The 18,784-nt window shown below is 42.3% G+C and overlaps 1 protein-coding gene across 1 annotated transcript in view; it reads right to left on the reverse strand.

Annotated features, from left to right (window-relative positions):
* Positions 1–18,784, reverse strand: part of inpp5d.L (inositol polyphosphate-5-phosphatase D L homeolog) — a gene marked incomplete at its 5' end in the record, with an annotated part of 77,973 nt that overhangs the window by 19,251 nt on the left and 39,938 nt on the right. Inside the window, 10 exon segments of the mRNA NM_001090199.1 lie at positions 135–231; positions 2,201–2,318; positions 3,679–3,875; positions 3,980–4,082; positions 4,482–4,588; positions 6,873–6,996; positions 7,609–7,680; positions 7,793–7,873; positions 14,350–14,437; positions 18,249–18,389. Coding sequence (NP_001083668.1) covers positions 135–231; positions 2,201–2,318; positions 3,679–3,875; positions 3,980–4,082; positions 4,482–4,588; positions 6,873–6,996; positions 7,609–7,680; positions 7,793–7,873; positions 14,350–14,437; positions 18,249–18,389 — 1,128 coding nt within the window.

The following is an 18,784-nucleotide window of genomic DNA, read 5'->3' on the forward strand; positions in this document are numbered from 1 at the left end:
GAGAGTTGTTTAAAACTGCATTTTCCTTTATAAAAAAAAATGTATGGTACATACTTATAAACAAATTATAATTTTCTTTGAAAATACCACTCAAAGCTTCTATAAATACGGTAAATGTAAAAGTTCCTACATACCTGAGTTTCTTCTCACTCCCAGATGTAAGATGACTGTTAATAAAGCCAAACGATGTTCCATTAAACATGAAAGAGGCACCAACTGCGCCTTTATTGCCTAATTAAAAGAGAAAAAGTTCTGTTTATTTACTTTTGTTTTTATTTTACCTGCACTATATTCTTAAATCCTATGTAGTGATTCTGACATGTTCCTATAATTAAGCTTTGTGTGATGTGCCCCCCCCCCGTTCACCACAAACCAGGAGTTAGAGGGTTCCCCTTCAAATTAACTTGTTAGCATAATATAGAGATTGATATTCTGAGACAATTTCTCATTCGTCTTCCTTTTTTATGAATTTTGAATTCTTTAATTTTTTTGTTCAGCACCTTTACAGTTTGGGGTTTCAGCAACTATCTGGTTGCTAGGGTCCAATTTATTCTAGCGACCAAATGGTTTGAATGAGAGACTGGAAATAAATAGGAGAGGCGTGAATAGAAAGATAAGTAATAAAAAATCAACGATAACAATTACATAGTAGCTTTATAGAGCAATAGGTTTTTGACTCTGGGGGGCAGATTTATCAAGGGTCGAATTTTGAGGGTTAAGAAACCTTCGAAGTAAAATCCTTCGAATTCGAAGGATTTTAGCGCAAAAGGTGCGATCAACGGTCGAATAAAAATCGTTCGATCGAACGATAAAATCCTTCAAATCGATTCGAACGATTTTAAGCGATCGATCGAATGATTTTTATTCGATCATAAAAAGTGCCCAAAACCTATCTACAATGTCCCCATAGGCTAACATTCAACTCGGTAGCTTTTATTTGGCGAAGTATTGATTCAAAGGATTTTTTTAAAGAGACAGTACTTTGATTATCGAATGGTCGAACGATTTTTACTTTGAAGCGTTTGAATCATTCGATTCGATCGAATTCGATCGAATTTGACCAATTCGATGGTCGAAGTAACCAAAAAAATACTTTGAAATTTGAATATTTTTGCATTCGAACTGTTCACTCAAGTAAATCTGACTCTAAGGGGCCAATTCATTAACTTCGAGTGAAGGAATAGAAGAAAAAATACTTCGAATTTCGAAGTGTTTTTTTTGGCTACTTCGACCATCGAATGGGCTACTTCGACCTTCGAATCGAAGGATTCGAACTAAAAATCGTTCAAATATTCGACCATTCGATAGTCGAAGTACTGTCTCTTTAAGAAAAAACTTCGACCCCTAGTTCGCCACCTAAAAGCTACCGAACCCAATGTTAGCCTATGGGGAAGGTCCCCATAGGCTTGGCTACGTTTTTTTGGTCGAAGGATGATCCTTTGATCGTTGGATTAAAATCCTTCGAATCGTTAGATCTGAAGGATTTAATCATTCGATCGAACGATTATTCCTTCGATCGTTCGACCAAAGTATTTGCGCAAAATCCTTCGACTTCGATATTCGAAGTTGAAGGATTTTCATTCCCAGTCGAATATCGAGTGTTAATTAACCCTCGATATTCGACCCTTGATGAATTTGCCCCTAAGACTCTCGAATTTGTGAATCTTTAAGAGTCTAAAAAATAGTGTTGAATTTTATTTGGATAATGTATTTTTGTATAGTCTTTGGGATGTATGAGCTAAAATAATTTGTTATGGAGCCTAGGAACTTCTAGTTTTATAGCTGCTTGCTGTCACTTTAACATACATCTTATTTATGAAATGGGTTAGGGCAGAGATACACACTCAGATTCGGGGAGATTTAGCCGCCCGGCGATAAATCGCCTCTTCTTCAGGGCAACTAATCTCCCCAAACTGCCTCCCTGCAGGCTAGAATCTAAATCGACGGCACGATAGCACTCGGAGCGCTTCATTGCCCGAAGTTTCCTCGTGAGGCACTTCGGAAAATGAAGAGCACCGATTGCCATCGGGAGGCAGTTTGGGGGGATTAGTTGCCCTGAAGAAGAGGAGATTTATCGCCGGGCGACTAATCTCACCGAATCTAAGCATGTGTCTCTGCCCTTAACCTTGCCTTTGTATAGATAACATTTACAAGAAATCTTGGTGGAGAGAAAAGATAGAATAAGAATATGGAGTCTCACCCAGTGTATTGGCAATCCCAGTCTTCACACTGTTGGTACACACATGGCTGATTCGATGTGCATGTTCTGGCTTTGCCAAGACAACAATTCGAATGTTCCACAGGGTCTGGGTTGTAATCTGTCAAATACAGTGTTCCAACTAGTTAGTTTAAAGAGCCTTGCAAAACATGTACCTCTTATTAGTTCTGATGCATTTGAAACTATAGCTTCATGTTGCACCTGTATCTGTATGCCATGCTGCTTGCACCTGTTAGCGCATCATATAGAAGGGATAGAACATGGATGCCCCCTTGTCGGCCCCATTTGTGCATGTTATTCAGGAGGCACAAAGAAAGAACTCCGGGAGATGAAAGGTGCCCTTGGTCTGGGGCATTATTTTAGCCTGCTGCGGGTGGGCATTTATTACATGGCTCACTTGGGAACACTATGCTCTACACATGTACCAGGCTGCAAATGCACAAAGTGTAGATTGCACTGGCTATGGTTGTGATGCAAGTACTTAGTGTATATGCTCTAATCCTGGGGTCCCCAACCGTCGGGCGCGGCCCAGAACCGGGCCGCGGACACTCCAGCACTGGGCCGCCGAGCCCAGCCCACAAAAACGAGGCACGGCGAATTGGACGTTGGTGAGTCCAAACTTGCTGCCAACCCCGCTCCCGCCCTCCCCACCCCCGGTCATTACAAAAAAATAAAAATTTTGCACTGGACCCCAGTCCAAAAAAGGTTGGGGACTGCTGCTCTAATGGGCACAATTGGGTCACTCCTTAAAGGGGAACTATCGCGAAAGTGAAGATTTAATATAAGCTTCAGCAAACTGAAATAAGATGTTTTCTAAATATAATCTATTAAAAATTCTGTACCATTTCTGAAATAATCAAGTTTATCTTTTCTTTCCTTCTCTCGGCATGTTTCTCTTCATTCTCTCGTCATGGTGGTACTCACTAAGAAACACCAGTCACCCAGAGTTTTAAAAGGCGCTGTTCACCTTTAAATTAACTTTTAGTATCATGCAGAGAGTGATATTCTGAGAAAATATGCAATTGCTATTCGGTTTTTTTTATTAGTGGTTTTTGAGTAATTTAGCTTTTTAATCAGCAGTTCTTCAGTTTGCAGTTTCAGAAATCTGGTTGTTACCTTAGCAATTAGCCACTGATTTGAATAAGTCACTAGAAGATGAATAGGAGAGGCCTGAATAGAAAGATGAGTAATAAAAAGTAGCAATAACAATACATGTGTAGCCTTACAGAGAATTTCAGAAGGGGACAGTGACCTACATTTGAAAGCTGGAAAGAGTCAGCAGAAGAAGGCAAATAGTTAAAAAAAAAATATATAAAAAAGAAAAAATGAAGACCAGTTGAAACGTTGCTTAGAATTAGCCATTCTATAAAACAAAAAAAGTAAACTTAACGGGGGAACCATCCCATTAAGACAATGATGATTTCCATTACACACACATATATATACTATAAGAATATTACCACTTTGTATTCAACTGATGTAATTTCACGGAGAGAATGAATAAGTGTATCTGTCCATTCTTTCTCACTTAGTGGATCCTCTTGTGTTCCAATGACATAGATATCATGCTCTATGTAATCTGCTGTGTCATCCCTAGTCTTCCCTTGGCCTTTGCACTGGAACCAAGGTGTGATATTCTTTGGCGGGGGAGCATCACCTGTCAAACAAAAACAGCACTAAATGAATTATGGGATGCAGAGGTCTCCAACTGTGGGGTGCAGAGGACTCTAACAGTGGGATAAGAGAGCAGCATTTACCTACCCATGTTCCATGTTCCTATGAATATGCTAAGCATGTCTGGTTCTGACTGTCCTGAGTGTTTGTTCTTCATTTGCTGGAGAAGTTGGCAGAACCCTTCTCGCTTCTGACAACCATAAAAAGAGAGGTTGTTTGCAGGATTTAGAAACCTTTTTATTATGGCAGAGATGGAACTAAATATTCAATTCCTCTAACCAAACACACATATTTCTAGGTTATACAATGATTAGTTATTTTTGGTTTAAGATTGTGGCACAACTCATATTTGGGCACAGATGTGGGTGGCATTATGAGAGCCCAAATGCTGCCTTCATCAGTACCATAGCTATATGAAAGTTTTATGAACTACAATTCCTAGAATCACCTATACTGACTCAAGGAAGAGCGAGGAGATTGTACAGTAGTTTTCAAGAGCTGGTAAGAGCAAATTTCACACTTTACTTGCTCATTAAGGGCTGATCAGCAGTACTAGGGCTTCACAAATATCATTCAAACAGTGGCCTACCTTTGAGTCAGCAAAAACATACTCCTTGCGTTGAGTCTTTTCCTTCTCTGTTTCCAGAACTATAACCAGTTTATGAGGGAACTTCTGGGACTTAATTAACTGCAGAACTACAGAGAATGAAATACATGAATCAATGCATGCTATGGAAAGGAACTTAAACACATGTAGCATAACAAACTGATGCACAAGGAAAGGGTCATAAGGTATTAAAACAGGATCTCTAGCGTGAGATCAAAGTCTCATCACTTAAACTCTGGTTCAACTCCTCCTCCATCAGAAAGCAACTTTATCAGAAAGTATCACATACTACAAAGCATGATCAATTATTAAATGATTATTTATCCAGCAACCCCAAGATGTCAAAAGGAACAGCTGTCCAGTGGAGATGGCAGCCACCAAGTCCAATCCAGTCATCTAATGTTTATATTGGTCGATTAGTGCCAGGGAGGTGGGAGACAAGTAATGTGACTGGACATGGCAGCTACCAATCTTGCTGTGCAGCCATGCCTTTTAATATCAGGTATGGGGGAGTAGGGTCTCTTCAAAAGTCTGGATGGTGGTGCTCGGTGGGGGGGTACAATGTTCTTATTCACCTTTACTTGGTTTTGGTCAGAGCAGTTGTACACAATAAAACGTACTTTGCTTCTCCTTTAGGGTAGGGCCAGATGTAGCCGAAATCAGCCTGTGAAATCCGCAGGTTGATTTCAGCCCCTCACCGCAAGCAGTATCCTCTTCTTCTTTAGCATCCGGAACCCTTGTGTCGGCTCTGGCACGAACACACCCGCCAGACGCAGGACTTTGCATTTGGTGCAAATCTGCAGAGAGTTCACTCCGGAGCTGATACAAGGGTTCCGGACAATAAAGAAGAGGATTCTGCTTGCGGTGAGGGGCTAAAATTGACCTGCGGATTTAAACAGTCTGATTTCAGCCCAGTCTGGCCCTAGCCTTAAAAGAGAATTCAACCCTTAACTTAACAAAACCCCTTCCCTAAGTAGCTAACCCGGGGGAAATGCCCCTAACTTTTTACTTACCCCTCGGTGAAGATTCAGGGATCGTAGTTCACGGCAGCCATCTTCAGGTCTTCGGTAATCTGAGACTGATATTGGCTAAACTGTGCATGCGCAGTTGGAGCTATTTTCCGGCTTGCGACAACTGCGCATGCGCCTAAATAGACGGAAATTGCTCGAAGCGCCAGCAGACACGAAGACCCGGAAATGGCTGCCATGAACTGCAATCCCTGAATCTGCACAGAGGAGTAAGTAAAAAGTTAGGAGCATTCCCCCTGGGTTAGCAGCTAGGCTGGGGGGGGTGGAGGGGGTATACGTAGGGAAGGATTTTTTAAGTTAATGGTTTAGTTCTCCTATAAAGGACCAGTAACTTCAAAAAAAAATTTTAAAAATTGTTAGTATACATAGAAAAAAACCCCACCAAGACAAATTAAACTTTAAAATTGCAAAGCCTTTATTAAGAAATAACTTACAGAAACTCTGCTTGTGCTCCTCTTCAGAAAAGGTGACACGGCAACAATCCATCGTGTGGCGCTCGATTTCTCCTCCCTGGCTATCTCCTATAAGGGAGGCAGGGAGGAGAAATCAAGCGCCACAAGATGGATCACCCAATCGCTTTCTGAAATAGGAGGAAAGAGAGAGGAGGAGAAAGGGTTCAAACATTTCACATGTCAACTTGATCTTGCAAACATACCGTGGAGTTTGTTTTTGCATCATGGAATGATACTCAAGTACCCCAGACAGCATCAAATTCCTGCAGGCAACCCCTGGCAAGATATGTCAGTTTTTGGTTTGACAGGGAGTTGTTAATCAGGTTGTGCCAGAATGGTATCGTCGGGGGGGGGGCTGTTGCTTTCCAATTAAGAAGAATAGCTTTTTTGGCATAATAAAGAAGTTGAAGGTAACACAGTCTGGTGTCGTTATTATGTCCATATCTTTTTCTACTCCAAGTAGGCAAATCAGAGGTGACAATATTCTTGGTAACTCTCTAGAACATCTGATAGGTAGTACACAATATTTCTCCAGAAGGACTGGATTAATGGGCAGTGCCAAAACACGTGCATATAAGAACCAATATCCCTTTCACATTTTACACATGTATCAGATGCCTGGGGGAATATTTTGGAGATCCTGTACGGAGTGAGATATACCCGGTTTAGAAATTTCATTTGAATATCTCTGTCTTTGACAGATATTGTTAAGTCTGGTATCTGTTTCAGGTCTTCCTCCCACAACTCTTCCGTAAGGTTTGGTATGTCCCTTTTCTATTTCCCTAGTGTTTATAGTTCTATACAGACGCTCCTGGGAGATAGTGTAGCAACTTGATACAAATTTTTTTCAGAAAAAGGTGCACACTGAACCATAAAATAGAACCCAAACTTACTTTTTTTGCTTGGATAGAATTTATCATCTGGGCCATCTTTTGACTTTTTGATGATCAGTTTCCCAGTTTCAACATCGACCTTCAAATGAGTTTTCTGAGAGATACCTATAGAATCAGCTTTCACCTACACAATAAAGGGACATAACTTTAAATGTTGGGTTTTCTTATAAGCCGATGCTGGAGTGTGTCACCTCTAGTGTTGAATAATTTGTTTGACCACCCTTAAACAAAGGAACTGTAATTATGGACATATACTATAATATTCAAATTGCATATTCTGCTACTTTTGGGAGATGGGGTTGCGACTTGGCAACTCTACTGGGAGAGAGGTAGTGGGGGAACATCAGTCATTCTGGCAGCAGGTAGGACAAAGGCAGCATGTTAGACATAAAGAGTCCAGTACTTGAGGCACCAGTGTAAATTTGTATAGTGAGATCCAATAACAGATTAACTTTGGGTTAAGTTTCACCCAAAACTGAGAGTTTTTCCATTTGATACCTGTAACTGGCAGAAAACAGCAACAGTCAAAATGCCCCCACTTGCCAAAGCAATCAATGGAAAACACAGTGCCCAAAACACAACTATTGCTGTCTACTTAAAAATGATCTCTTAAAGGGAAACTATACTTCTGGACAATATATCAGAAAAAAACATTGCATATTTAGATACACTGCCATTTTAATATTACTTTCAGTTGGGGATATGATGTTTGTTTTTAGACAATATAACAAAATACCTCAAATATTATTGGAGGGATGAGAGATCGTCGGTGTTTCACAGCGGCGCCTTCCATTAACACTGTTTTTACCTAGAAAAGGAAACAAGGAAAAGTGATAGTTGTTTAATTGCAGTTTTTAGTTGTGTTTAGAGCAACCAACACGTGCATAAGCTCAGTATTTAAACATTATACAGTATTCTACCTTTTCTTCCAGGTTGGAGACCATGGAGGTAAGATGAGTAAGTTTATTGACCATATTATTTGTGGCAGAATCTCCAGGCAGCTGTTAAACAAGAAACATATTCTAATTAGCAAAAAGCAAGGTGATCTATGAATGTCGAACGCATGCTCTTTAAGGCTGTATTGCTACTTTTTATAACTCATCTTTCTATACAGACCAGACCTATTCATATTCCAGTATCTTATTCAAATCAATGCATGGTTATCAGGGTCATTTGGACCCTAGCAACCAGATTGCTAAAACTGCAAACTGAAGAGCTGTTGAATAAAAAAGTAAATACTTCATAAACCACAAATTATAAAAAATGAAACCAAATGCATTTTTTCTCAGAAAATCACTCTCTACATCATACTAAACGTAAATGTAAAGGTGAACAACCCCTTTAAACATATGGGGTAGGGGAGTTAAATTGGACTCCCACGGGGTTAATAAGTCAATTTGTCAATGCAAAGATAGTCCTGGGTCACAATAAAAATTATAGACAAGATGTGTGAAAAACACAACAAACATCTCGTATTTTAGGCTGATGTTTTAGTCCCTCTATTAAAATGTAGAATCCCTGTAGGTAATTTTAGGGCCACTTTTAAAGGAGAAGGAAAGGCTTCGTACACTTGGGGTGCCAAATGTTAGGCACCCCCAAGTTATTGTATTGACTTATCCGGTGCAGAGCGATCCTCTTCCGGTATCTTGTTTCTTCAAATTTCCCGGGGCAAACGCATGCGCCATTGAACAAAATAGCCGACTTTTTAGTTAAAGTTCGGCTTTTTGTTCTACTGCGCATGTACAACCACACGAAGGAAAGAGTGAGACGGAAGAGGATCACTCAGTGGTGCTCACTGGTATAACCCTGGGCCGGTGCAGTTTTCTGCTGATAGGAGCACCAGCCCTGGGTTTCAGGTAAGTGACTACAATCACTTGGGGACGCGTAACATGTGGCACCCCCAAGTGTACGAAGCCTTTCCTTCTCCTTTAACACAGCACAAAGAAGGCCTTGGTACAGTGGCATAACTAGATATTACTGGGCCCCACAGCAAACTATTCTTGGGGCCCCCAAAATGTTTAGAGGTTGACCTGTGTTGCCAATATTTATTGATACTGTATATTAATGAGGGCCTCATGGGGCCCCTATACCTCCTGCCCCCCCTGCAACCTCAGAGTCAGCTTCCTCTGTAGTTACGCCCCTGCCTTGGTAAGAGCCCTGCTGTATTACTAATTATAAAAGGAACAACTAAATATAATATATGAATGTGTGCTGTTTTTCCCATAATCCCAGCATAATTGCTGCTGCACTCCAAATGTCATCTGCTAAAAATGCACCCAATTCACCGGATAATTTTCATTGTGAGTAGATGTGAATCGGGTTTGCTTAGCATTTTCAGACTGCGGTTTGCGTGACTTATGGAACACGCAGGGTTACTTCCCTTATAACTGACTAGGCAGGTCATTGAAAATGTGAAGAACTGACTTTTTGGAAATGTTACATCCTATGATGGTGCCACAGTAAAGATGTCTTCAAAACAACCCACACCACAAAAAAACTAACCCACTCTCTGTCCATTCGTATGGGATTTTTAGAATTGTATATATCAAACAGTGAAATCCAACTTTCACCCATTGATAATGCGATTCTTAAAACTCTATAAGAATACAGTGAAAATCTCACATTTTGATAAATCTGGCCCTTAAACTCAAGGCCAAATTGAAGCACTCACTTCAGCTTGAAACTCAAAGGAAGCCTTTAACGTTAGTTATTAAAAAGCAGTGTTCTGTAAATACATTTTTTTTCAATGAACCATTATTTTGTTTTTCATGCAAAAAAAACCTGTAGGGTTTAGCTTTCATACAAAGTACCAAAGATTTCAATGCATGCAAGAACAAACTTTAATCCTGAAAAATCTGCAAAAAATGTATGCTTGCACATGCTTACATAGGCTTAAAAAGTTAGTATAACAATCCAATAGTCTTATGGACATATTCTCCAGCAAAGGAGCGCCCAAAACTTGCAGAGCAAACCCTCATTAGCGGAGTCTGAAAACACAAACATTTTGACCACGCCCATTTCTCTGACCACACCCCCTAATTACCATGTTCATTTTACAAAATTTGCCAGGTTATAAAAGTTTGTGTGGTTTTTATGTGTTATTGCAGTTTTGCTAATGAAGGTGAATTGCCCTTTAGGTTGCAAGTTACAGTTTACCCAAGAGACCAGCATTGTTACAATAACTTATCTTAAACTGTTACAAAAGTATCCAAGTGCACCTGGTGGCTGTTGTGGGCTCTCTACCAAAAGCCAATTAAGTTAGAATCATTGTATCTTTTTCTGGCTGTTCAGTGCAGGAGATCAAAGAGAAAGTCGGGACATTTCAGTAACAATCGGGAATATCCTGCTCAAAATGGGACAGTTGGGAGGTATGAATTTGTGGTGAGGCCCGGGCCTAGGGCGGCAGAATTTAAGGGGCGACATGCCGCCCAGCTGCATCACAATTAGCTATTAGCACTGGAGATGCACGTCAGTCTCTAGTGTTGTGCCCAAGTAATATGGACAGAACCAGAAGGGGATGGGACATTTGAGGGGGATGGAGCCAGCAGGGGAAGGGGGCTAACAGCAGAGCTGGCCTAGTGGCGGCCGGTTTGTAAATATGGGCCTGTTAGCAACATGTGCTTGAGAGGCTCCTGGATCTAAGGGCGTCTATAAGGTGAGAACGTTTTATTAACTGGCACTACTGCTGAGATGGTAAACAGCTGCCCACAGGATCAAAAGTAAGCAAGGATGGCCCACTATTGTCAGCCAGCAGCTAAGAACAAGCTTTGTGAATAGGGTGCAAAGTTTTGGGGGCTCAGTCTGGCTATTCCACATGCAGAATGGGCCAGAAGTCAGGTACAAAAGACTGAGAGCCCTGAGCTTTCCACCTGCTTGTGAGGAGAAATGAGAAGCATTCAAAATGGCCAATGTTCCCTCAAAGGCTAAATTGTCTAATATTGTGTGAAAACACAAAATTTTGTATTAATTCTACACCTGAGCACACAGTTTTTAAAATGTGTACGCAAGAGTAATTTCTTGCACACACGGCCGGGAAGGAATTAGCGGGAACATTGCATATATCCCATTAGATTTCATGGTGGTGATGGAGGTTCAGTACAAAGCCAATAAAAGAAATACACCCACATTTACGTTTGTACATCTAGCAATGGGGTCTCAGCTGGGCACATAAGGGGCACATAAAGGCCCAGGGGTGTCTACTGCCCACATCTGGCCTGGACGATGGCTTTAATTACCCTGTCAGCTGACACAGAAAGATTTGTCAGATATACCAATCACACTCTATGTCATCAGGAAGATAATAATGTAGTCCTGGCATATGTTTAACTCCACACATTTTATAGGTGTTTAAAATGCCAGCACTGGCTTTTCCATATATCAGGGTCATAGTTAACTAACATTTATATATCATAGACAAAAGCAGTCTGAACTGTGATCAAATGAGAGCATAATTACACTGGTGTTTAGTAGGGATGCACCGAATCCAAATTTGCATATGCAAATTAGGGGCATGAAGGGAAATAGCTTGACTTTTTGTTCACAAAACAAGGAAGTAAGAAATGTTTTCCCCTTTCCACCCCTGATTTGCATATGCAAATTAGGATTTGGATTCAGTTCGGTATTCGGCTGAGTCTTTCACAAGCGATTCAGGGGTTCGGCTAAATCCAAAATAGTGGATTTGGTGCATCCCTAGTGTTTAGTGATGTGCAGGTTGGGTAAAATTTGACCCGCACCCGACCATAACCTGCCCTCCCTCAGCCCACTTCCGCATGTCTTCCGGGTTCCTATTATAGACCCGCGCCCGCAACACTGATGATGTCACAAAAGGGGCAGGGTGAGCAGGCACGCAACTATAAAAAAGGAAGCTGGTAGCCAGCAGTGCAAGGAGGCAAATGGGGGTGCAAGGTCGCCCTGAAACTGCCCGACCCATGGGTGCACATCACTACTGGTGTTTTTAAAGAGCTTGACCCCCCATTCCAGGGTGTGCTACTGTCACCCACCCCCACCCCAGGGTGTGCAACTGTCACACAATAAATAGGAGGAGGAGGAGGTATTACACTGTATATGAGAGATGTCTAACTTGAAAGCTGCAGGCCAGAAGCAGCCATCAAAGGAATATCTATAGGCCACTCACTGATTCTTTCAATGACAGCACTATTACAATATTGACAGCAGGGCCAGTGGCATAACTAAATATTATTGGGCCCCACAGCAAACCGTTTTATCAGGCCCCCAAAATGGCTAAAGGGGGAGCAGTTTTAACAATATTTATTAAAATTGTATATGAATTAGGGCCTAAACCTTAAACATCACCCCCCCCCCTGCTTCCTCTGTATGTGACAGTTGCGCTGTATAGATGGGTGTGAGTCCCCCCCACTGATGCCTCCTCTGACCTGGTGACTCCCGCGCATCTGAACACCTGGGCTGTGCCTTGTAGCGAGACATCATTTGGGAGAGAAGAGAAGCAGCAGCTGGATGAATAGAGTCTCCACTGTCCTTGGTCAAGCCCTGCAGAGATCGCTACTGCCAGTATCAGTGAGCGCCGCCCGGCATCTCAGCATCATCCCCTCTAATTGTCATGGGTGTGGCCGTTGGGAATGGCAGTCGGGTGCTCAGCGCTCCAGAGCCGGAGGAAACAGCAGCAGCAGGAGTCTGGGAGCCGATAGTAGAGCGGATCCTCCTTCTCTCTCCCCGATTGGTCCGTGCTGGAGTAGTGTACGCTCGCCCCGCTGTGTCGCTATAATAAACTCTCATTCATTGGTGTCCATAGCAGCAGCAGCCGGCCCGAGGTGACATCATCACTCAGGATACACAGGCGCTATCAGCTTACACTCTTTATTGCTCCTGTGCATCTCTGCTCATCTCATGGGATTTATTCAGGGTCAGGCAAGGCTGGTCCTATGTCTCTGCTTACAGGTTTTAGATTTAATGAAGGCCCCCCTCGTAACCCACAGCAGCAATTGAGAAGCCGCTCTTGTCACTATGAAAGGCCCGCGCAGAGGCTGGAGCAGCTGGTGGCAGACAAGCGCCCGGCAGTAGCTGTAAATCTACAAGCGTCTCACTCTAATGCTGCTGCTGCTGGTGAGGAGGAGGAGGGGCGAGTAAAGCAGCAGGAGAAATTCAGTTCTAATTGGTACAACAGAAGGGGCAGAGCAGTCATAGTGGGAAAGGAATAGCAGGGCACTAGGACAGACACTGCTTCTCACATGCTATTTGACTTTACAAAGACACCAGGTACAGCCAGTGTTAACCTACTGCCAGGTCTGGAGTTGGACTGTGATTAAAAATAGGTCCTGGTAACAGTGTGGATCTCATGCCACTGGGGCTACTGCAACACCTCCCTGGGTCCCCTCCACCAATTCCAGGGGGCAATCCTGGCCCCTCGCCCGGCGGCTGCTGCTGCCGCCCCTCCCCCGTGCGCTCAGTGTCGGACTGGCCCACTGGGATACCAGGAAAACTCCCAGTGGTCCCTCTTGTTTTTAAACATTTTACCTATTTCATGGTCATTCCCTAATTCTTTATCTGTAAAAATGCTTAATAATGGTAGAATATTGTAAGTAAATATAAAAGACTAGGAGAATAAAGAGAATGAGTGAGTAGGAATAATAATTTGGAAACGTCCACTGTCTAAGGTTTTCTGGTGGGCTCACGGTCTTAGGTTTTCTGGTGGGTTTTTAGGTTTTCTGGTGGGCTCACGGTCAGGTTTTCTGGTGGGCTCACGGTCTTAGGTTTTCTGGTGGGCCCAAGGTCTAAGGCTTTCTGGTGGGCCCCTGACATCCCAGTCAGATACTACGTGCGCTCACCTTTTTCACGGCGGAGAGGGCCAAAACACTAGAGCACAGAGCATAATTGCGCTCTCTGCGAAAGAAGAGCAGAGTTTACGGTTTGAAAACCAGAAATGTTGCTCTTAAATGACCAGGAGCAGCATTTTAGCACCCCCGGCACCTAGTGGGGCGCTGCCGCCTGAGGTGAGTTTCTCAACTCGCCTCATTGGCGTAGCGCCCCTAAACAGGATCAATTGCACCAGCTGCAACGGTTAGCAACCCACCTCCCGCTCCTGCGCCAGTGCATACCTGCATTTTTCCTATGGTTACAGCACTGCAAAACATGTTGGCGCTAGATTAATACATGTTAATAATAATAATGGTTCTGGGAAGGGGAGGTCAAGGAGCGCAGGTAGTTTCAGGCAGGCGAGGGAGAAGGTCTGTGCCTGCGGGGCCTACGAGGACAGGGCCACCAGTGTCCCACCGGCCCAGTTCAACTTTGGTTGGCATTTCAAGTACACAGCAGCCCAAACTGCCCCCCACCAGCCCAATAAATAGTGAATGTCTATGGCATCTTACAGCAGCCCCTCTGGCATTTGCCAGAACCCACAGTTCACGTCTGCCTACTGCTAAATTGTCACTGCCCCCTACTTTAATTTTATCTACAACCAGTGTTGGTTGGTTTTGGATATAGAGAGCAAGGGAACACTTACAGGAGAACGCTGTTTGAATCCAGGAGAGAGCTGGGGGTCAATGGCAACCTGCAAGGACTCCAGGGTTGGCAGCGTTCGTGTCAGCTCTCTAAGGAAATAAAACAAAAAAAAATTGAGGATGGACTGAGAAAAAATATTAAATGTTATCACCGTAAACATCCCCGCTGATCCATCAGAAATCAAGCAGTACCTAGAACTCCCAGCATTACCCTGGGATACTTCACTCATTAGTGCATAATCATCATTTATTTATATAGCGCCAACAAGTTACACAGTGCTTTACATTAGATAACAGACAGGAACAAAGTAAATAACAAACAAAGGTTTACAGAGTACAGTAGGTTTAGAGGGCCCTACTTGCAAGAGTTTACAAACTAAAGGGCTAGGGTACAATTGAGATTTTAGAAACAAATTTGTGATTTATAATATGTCTGATTCATTAAGATACATTAAGTAAGCTTCCCTAAGCTTCAGGTGGGTGGGTAGGGAGCATATGAAAGGAAGGAAGGAGAGAGCCTGAAAGCAACAGGCCGAGAGTTCCAAAAAAAAAGCAGGAGCCCGAGAGAAATCTTGTAATTTGGATTTCTATACCTTAAATCTACTAAAGAATCATTTAAACATTAATTAAACCCAATAGGCTGGTTTTGCTTTCAATAAGGTTGTATTATATCTTATATGGGATCAGGTACAAGGTACTGTTTTATTACTACACGGAAAAAGGAAATAATTTAAAACATTTGAATTATTTAATTATAATGGGGTCTATGGGAGACCACCTTTCCGTAATTCGGAGCTTTCTGGAAAATGGGTTTCCGAATAACGGATCTATACCTGTATATCTTTTTAGGGGGTTCCCTTTCCTAGTAGGTATTAGATGTAACTGATTCCAGCACAAATAAAAATCTAATTAAAATTAATTATAATTGACATAATAACAGGATTTCTGCTGACCTAAAAAGAGTAAACTCTAATACATCTTTAGACAAAAGTAGCACCCCCTGAGAAGGGTATATTAGACCTAATATAACTCCTGGCTCCTGCATGAAGAGAAAATTAAGACAATTGTTATTTTTTTATTATTATTATATTTCAGAAATGGTAATTTCTTATTGGAGTCTGATGACACATATAACATTTTCACGGTAGTTCCCTTCTAATCTGTTTGTACAGGTATGGGACCCGTTATCCAGAAAGCTCCGACATTTTTAAAAATGATCCCCTTTTTCTCTGTAATGATAAAACAGTAGCTCGTACTTGATCCCAACTAAGATATAATGAATCCTTATTGGAAGCAAAACCAGCCTATTGGGATTATGTAACTGTTTAAATTACTTTTTAGTAGCCTTAAGGTATGAAGATCCAAATTACAGAAAGATCCGTTATCCAGAAAACACCAGGTCTCAAGAATTCTGGATAACAGGTCTCTTACCTGTACAGAAAAGTTGCCTAGAATTCATTTTTTTTTAAAAAAAAAAAAATATGTATAAACTGGTTTTGGCTTGACATTTAAATGAGACTTTTCAAAAATAGCTGCCCCTTAAAGTACTGGGCCACCCACACCAGAAGTCCACCAGGGTTTCCATGCTGGGGTACATGTATAAGACTTGTAACTAGACAGCGGTTTATAACAGAAACTGGGGAGCTACAGAGCAAATACGACTTCAGGGGCAAAAGCTTTGGAGGGCTTAGGGCACAGATGGGTCCACCCAATCTCTCATTTTCTCCTCAACCCAACAAATTTGTGGAAATATTGCCCCACCTTACTCTATAGACTAACATCATTAAGGCGAATGCAGGGAAGGGTTGTATATACATTAGGTATGTCAGCTAGAAGTTCCAGGTGTTCCACTGCGTCACTGTGCTCAGGGCATTATGCTCCTGGAATTTTCATGCTAATTCTAGGTTTTCATAGTTTTCTACTCATGCTTCAGTTTCCTCCCATGCTGTAAAACCTACTGATAATTTGTTTTTGATGATGTTGTTCCTAGTGTGTATTTATCTGGTAGAGAAAAGAAGCTACACTGGCACAGCAAGTGATGTAAATAATTCAATGTTTCCTGCATAATCCAGCTGGGACATATTTCACTTTCTCATCTGGTACACACAATACATTTCAAGCAGGAAAAAGGGTGAACCGGTGTGTACCAGTCAAATAGACTGTGTTTCATTTATTATGTGAACACTACATCAATAAATTATAATAATAGGATTAGAAGTGTATTAACTGCTTGGCCTACCAATGTTGTTTACTCAGGGAAGTATGACAAGGTTTCAGCTGAGTTGAGCCGTATGGAGTGCCATGTGCTACCTGTCTGTGCCTCTGCTTGGGTTGGATGCACTGTAGCACTATTAAATAAGGAATATACTTTTCATGAAAAATATGTCTGATATTGGTTACAGCAATCTTCTGATTAAAACAAGGGGTCTGATCAGGGCCGAAACTAAGGGTAGACATAAGAGGCACCTGCCTAGGGTGCAATAATAGGGGGGCACTGGGCAGCTACCTCTAAAATTGCCTTCTGTCTACACCTAGTCCGCACCCCTCAGTCTTCCCCTTCCTTCCCTTCTGACACCTTCCCCTCCGTCGATGTCCCTCCCTCGATCTTCCCTCCATCGCTGTCCCTCTGTCGCTCTCGCCTCTGTCGCTCACCCCTCCCTCACTCTCCCCTCTATCCCCTCGGTGGCTCACCCCTCCCCTCCGTGGCTCGCCCCTCTCTGTCGGCCTGGCCTGGCCCTGGGTCTGACTTTTCTAAGAGATGCTTAATTCAAAAGTAATTGCAAATGAAATGAAGAGAGATGGGCCCCTGTCCCTGTAGGCACTAGGCAAAAGCCCCTTTTCTCGTTTATTGAATTGGCCCTGACCAGCTGCACCTTGTTGTAAGTGAGTTGTAAGTGATTGCACCACAAGAATATAGCATGGTTTGTCATGCTTACCATTTTATTTGGGTCATTTAGGGGGTTATTTATCAAAGTCCAATTTTATCTCAATATTTTCTGCTACAAACGCTTATTTATTATTACATGTTCCCAAAAATTTGATTTGCGGGGGAAAATATACAGATTTTCACGAATTTTTCGTATTTTGCATCCGAAAACTTCGCGGTTTTGCCCGAAACCCTGAGCACATCAAAAAATCATTGGGACTTCTCCCATTGACTTATATGCAACCTCGACAGGTCTGAGATGCCGGATTTTCAGATTCAGACTTTTCCATTCTCGGGGTTTAATAAATTCCGAAAAATTCATGAATTCATGAAATTAATGAAGGCAGATTTTATTAAAAAAAAAAATCACAAATTTTTCCATTATTTTTGCATTCGGAGTTTAGTGAATAACCCCCTTAATGTGGCCATACACAAGCTGACACTCAAGGATTCTTTACTGGTCGGACCGGCACAACTGGCCATATCCATGTATGACCCCATTTTGTTACTCCGTTTGTTTGGGCTGCCAAGCCAAAGATTTGTAATTGCCCCATCTTCCATGCCAACATATAGTCAAAATCAGCCGAACTGGCCAACTAAATCTTGGCATGGATTGACAGTAAGGGTAGGACTACACAAACGATTTTGGTGCGATCCAACACGCTGCAACAAAACACATGCAACAAAAATACGGTAAGAGATAGAACTGTCGGATGCAGATGCAGCGTGCAGCGTCTGCATCCGACAGTAGTGTCTCGTCGGATCAATACTGTGACACCATGCAACAATTCTACCTCTTACCTTATTTTTGTCGCATGTGCTTTGTCGCAGAGCGTCGGATCGCACCAAAATCGTTCGTGTAGTCCTACCCTTAGTCTAGTTTACAATGCTGATAACATGTCTATGCCATGAAATTATTGACCATGTATCAACCCTGCCAAGGGATCAAATCAGCACTGTGGCAATCTTTATTACCTGTGCAGCCCCGTGCAAAGTGTCATTAGAAGCTTCTTAAACTGCGGTAGGGTCTGCGATCCAGTGCGTACCATATCACAGTCACTGACGATGTGAAGGCTGAAGTAGTCACAGATTGCTTGCAAATGTTCCTCAGGAATGCTGGGTAAAAAGGACAAAGTAAGTTACCCATTAGAATGTGTTACATTAATGAAACAGCATATTCATTAAAGGAGAACTAAACCCCCCACAATGTTAAGTCCCCACTGGCCCCCCTCCCTGTCTCCCCCTGCACAGTCTTACCCCAGAATTCTTTCTCCTCTTGAAATAGTACCCGAATATGTGAGCGCAGAAATCTTCTCTTCGGTAATCTTCATGAAGTGAGCGTTGTAATGATGCATGTGCAGTTGAAGTAATCTTCCGGTTAGCGACAACTGGGCATGTGCCAAAAGAGATGGAAATTGCCAATGGGGAGAAAGAAGACACGATGATTACCGAAGAGAAGAAGATGGTGCCCGTGAGCTCCGCTTCGCTCATTCTGCATGTGCGGTCACTAT

This window comes from Xenopus laevis, chromosome 5L (genome assembly GCF_017654675.1).
Source record: "Xenopus laevis strain J_2021 chromosome 5L, Xenopus_laevis_v10.1, whole genome shotgun sequence".
Taxonomy (NCBI): Eukaryota; Metazoa; Chordata; class Amphibia; order Anura; family Pipidae; genus Xenopus; species Xenopus laevis.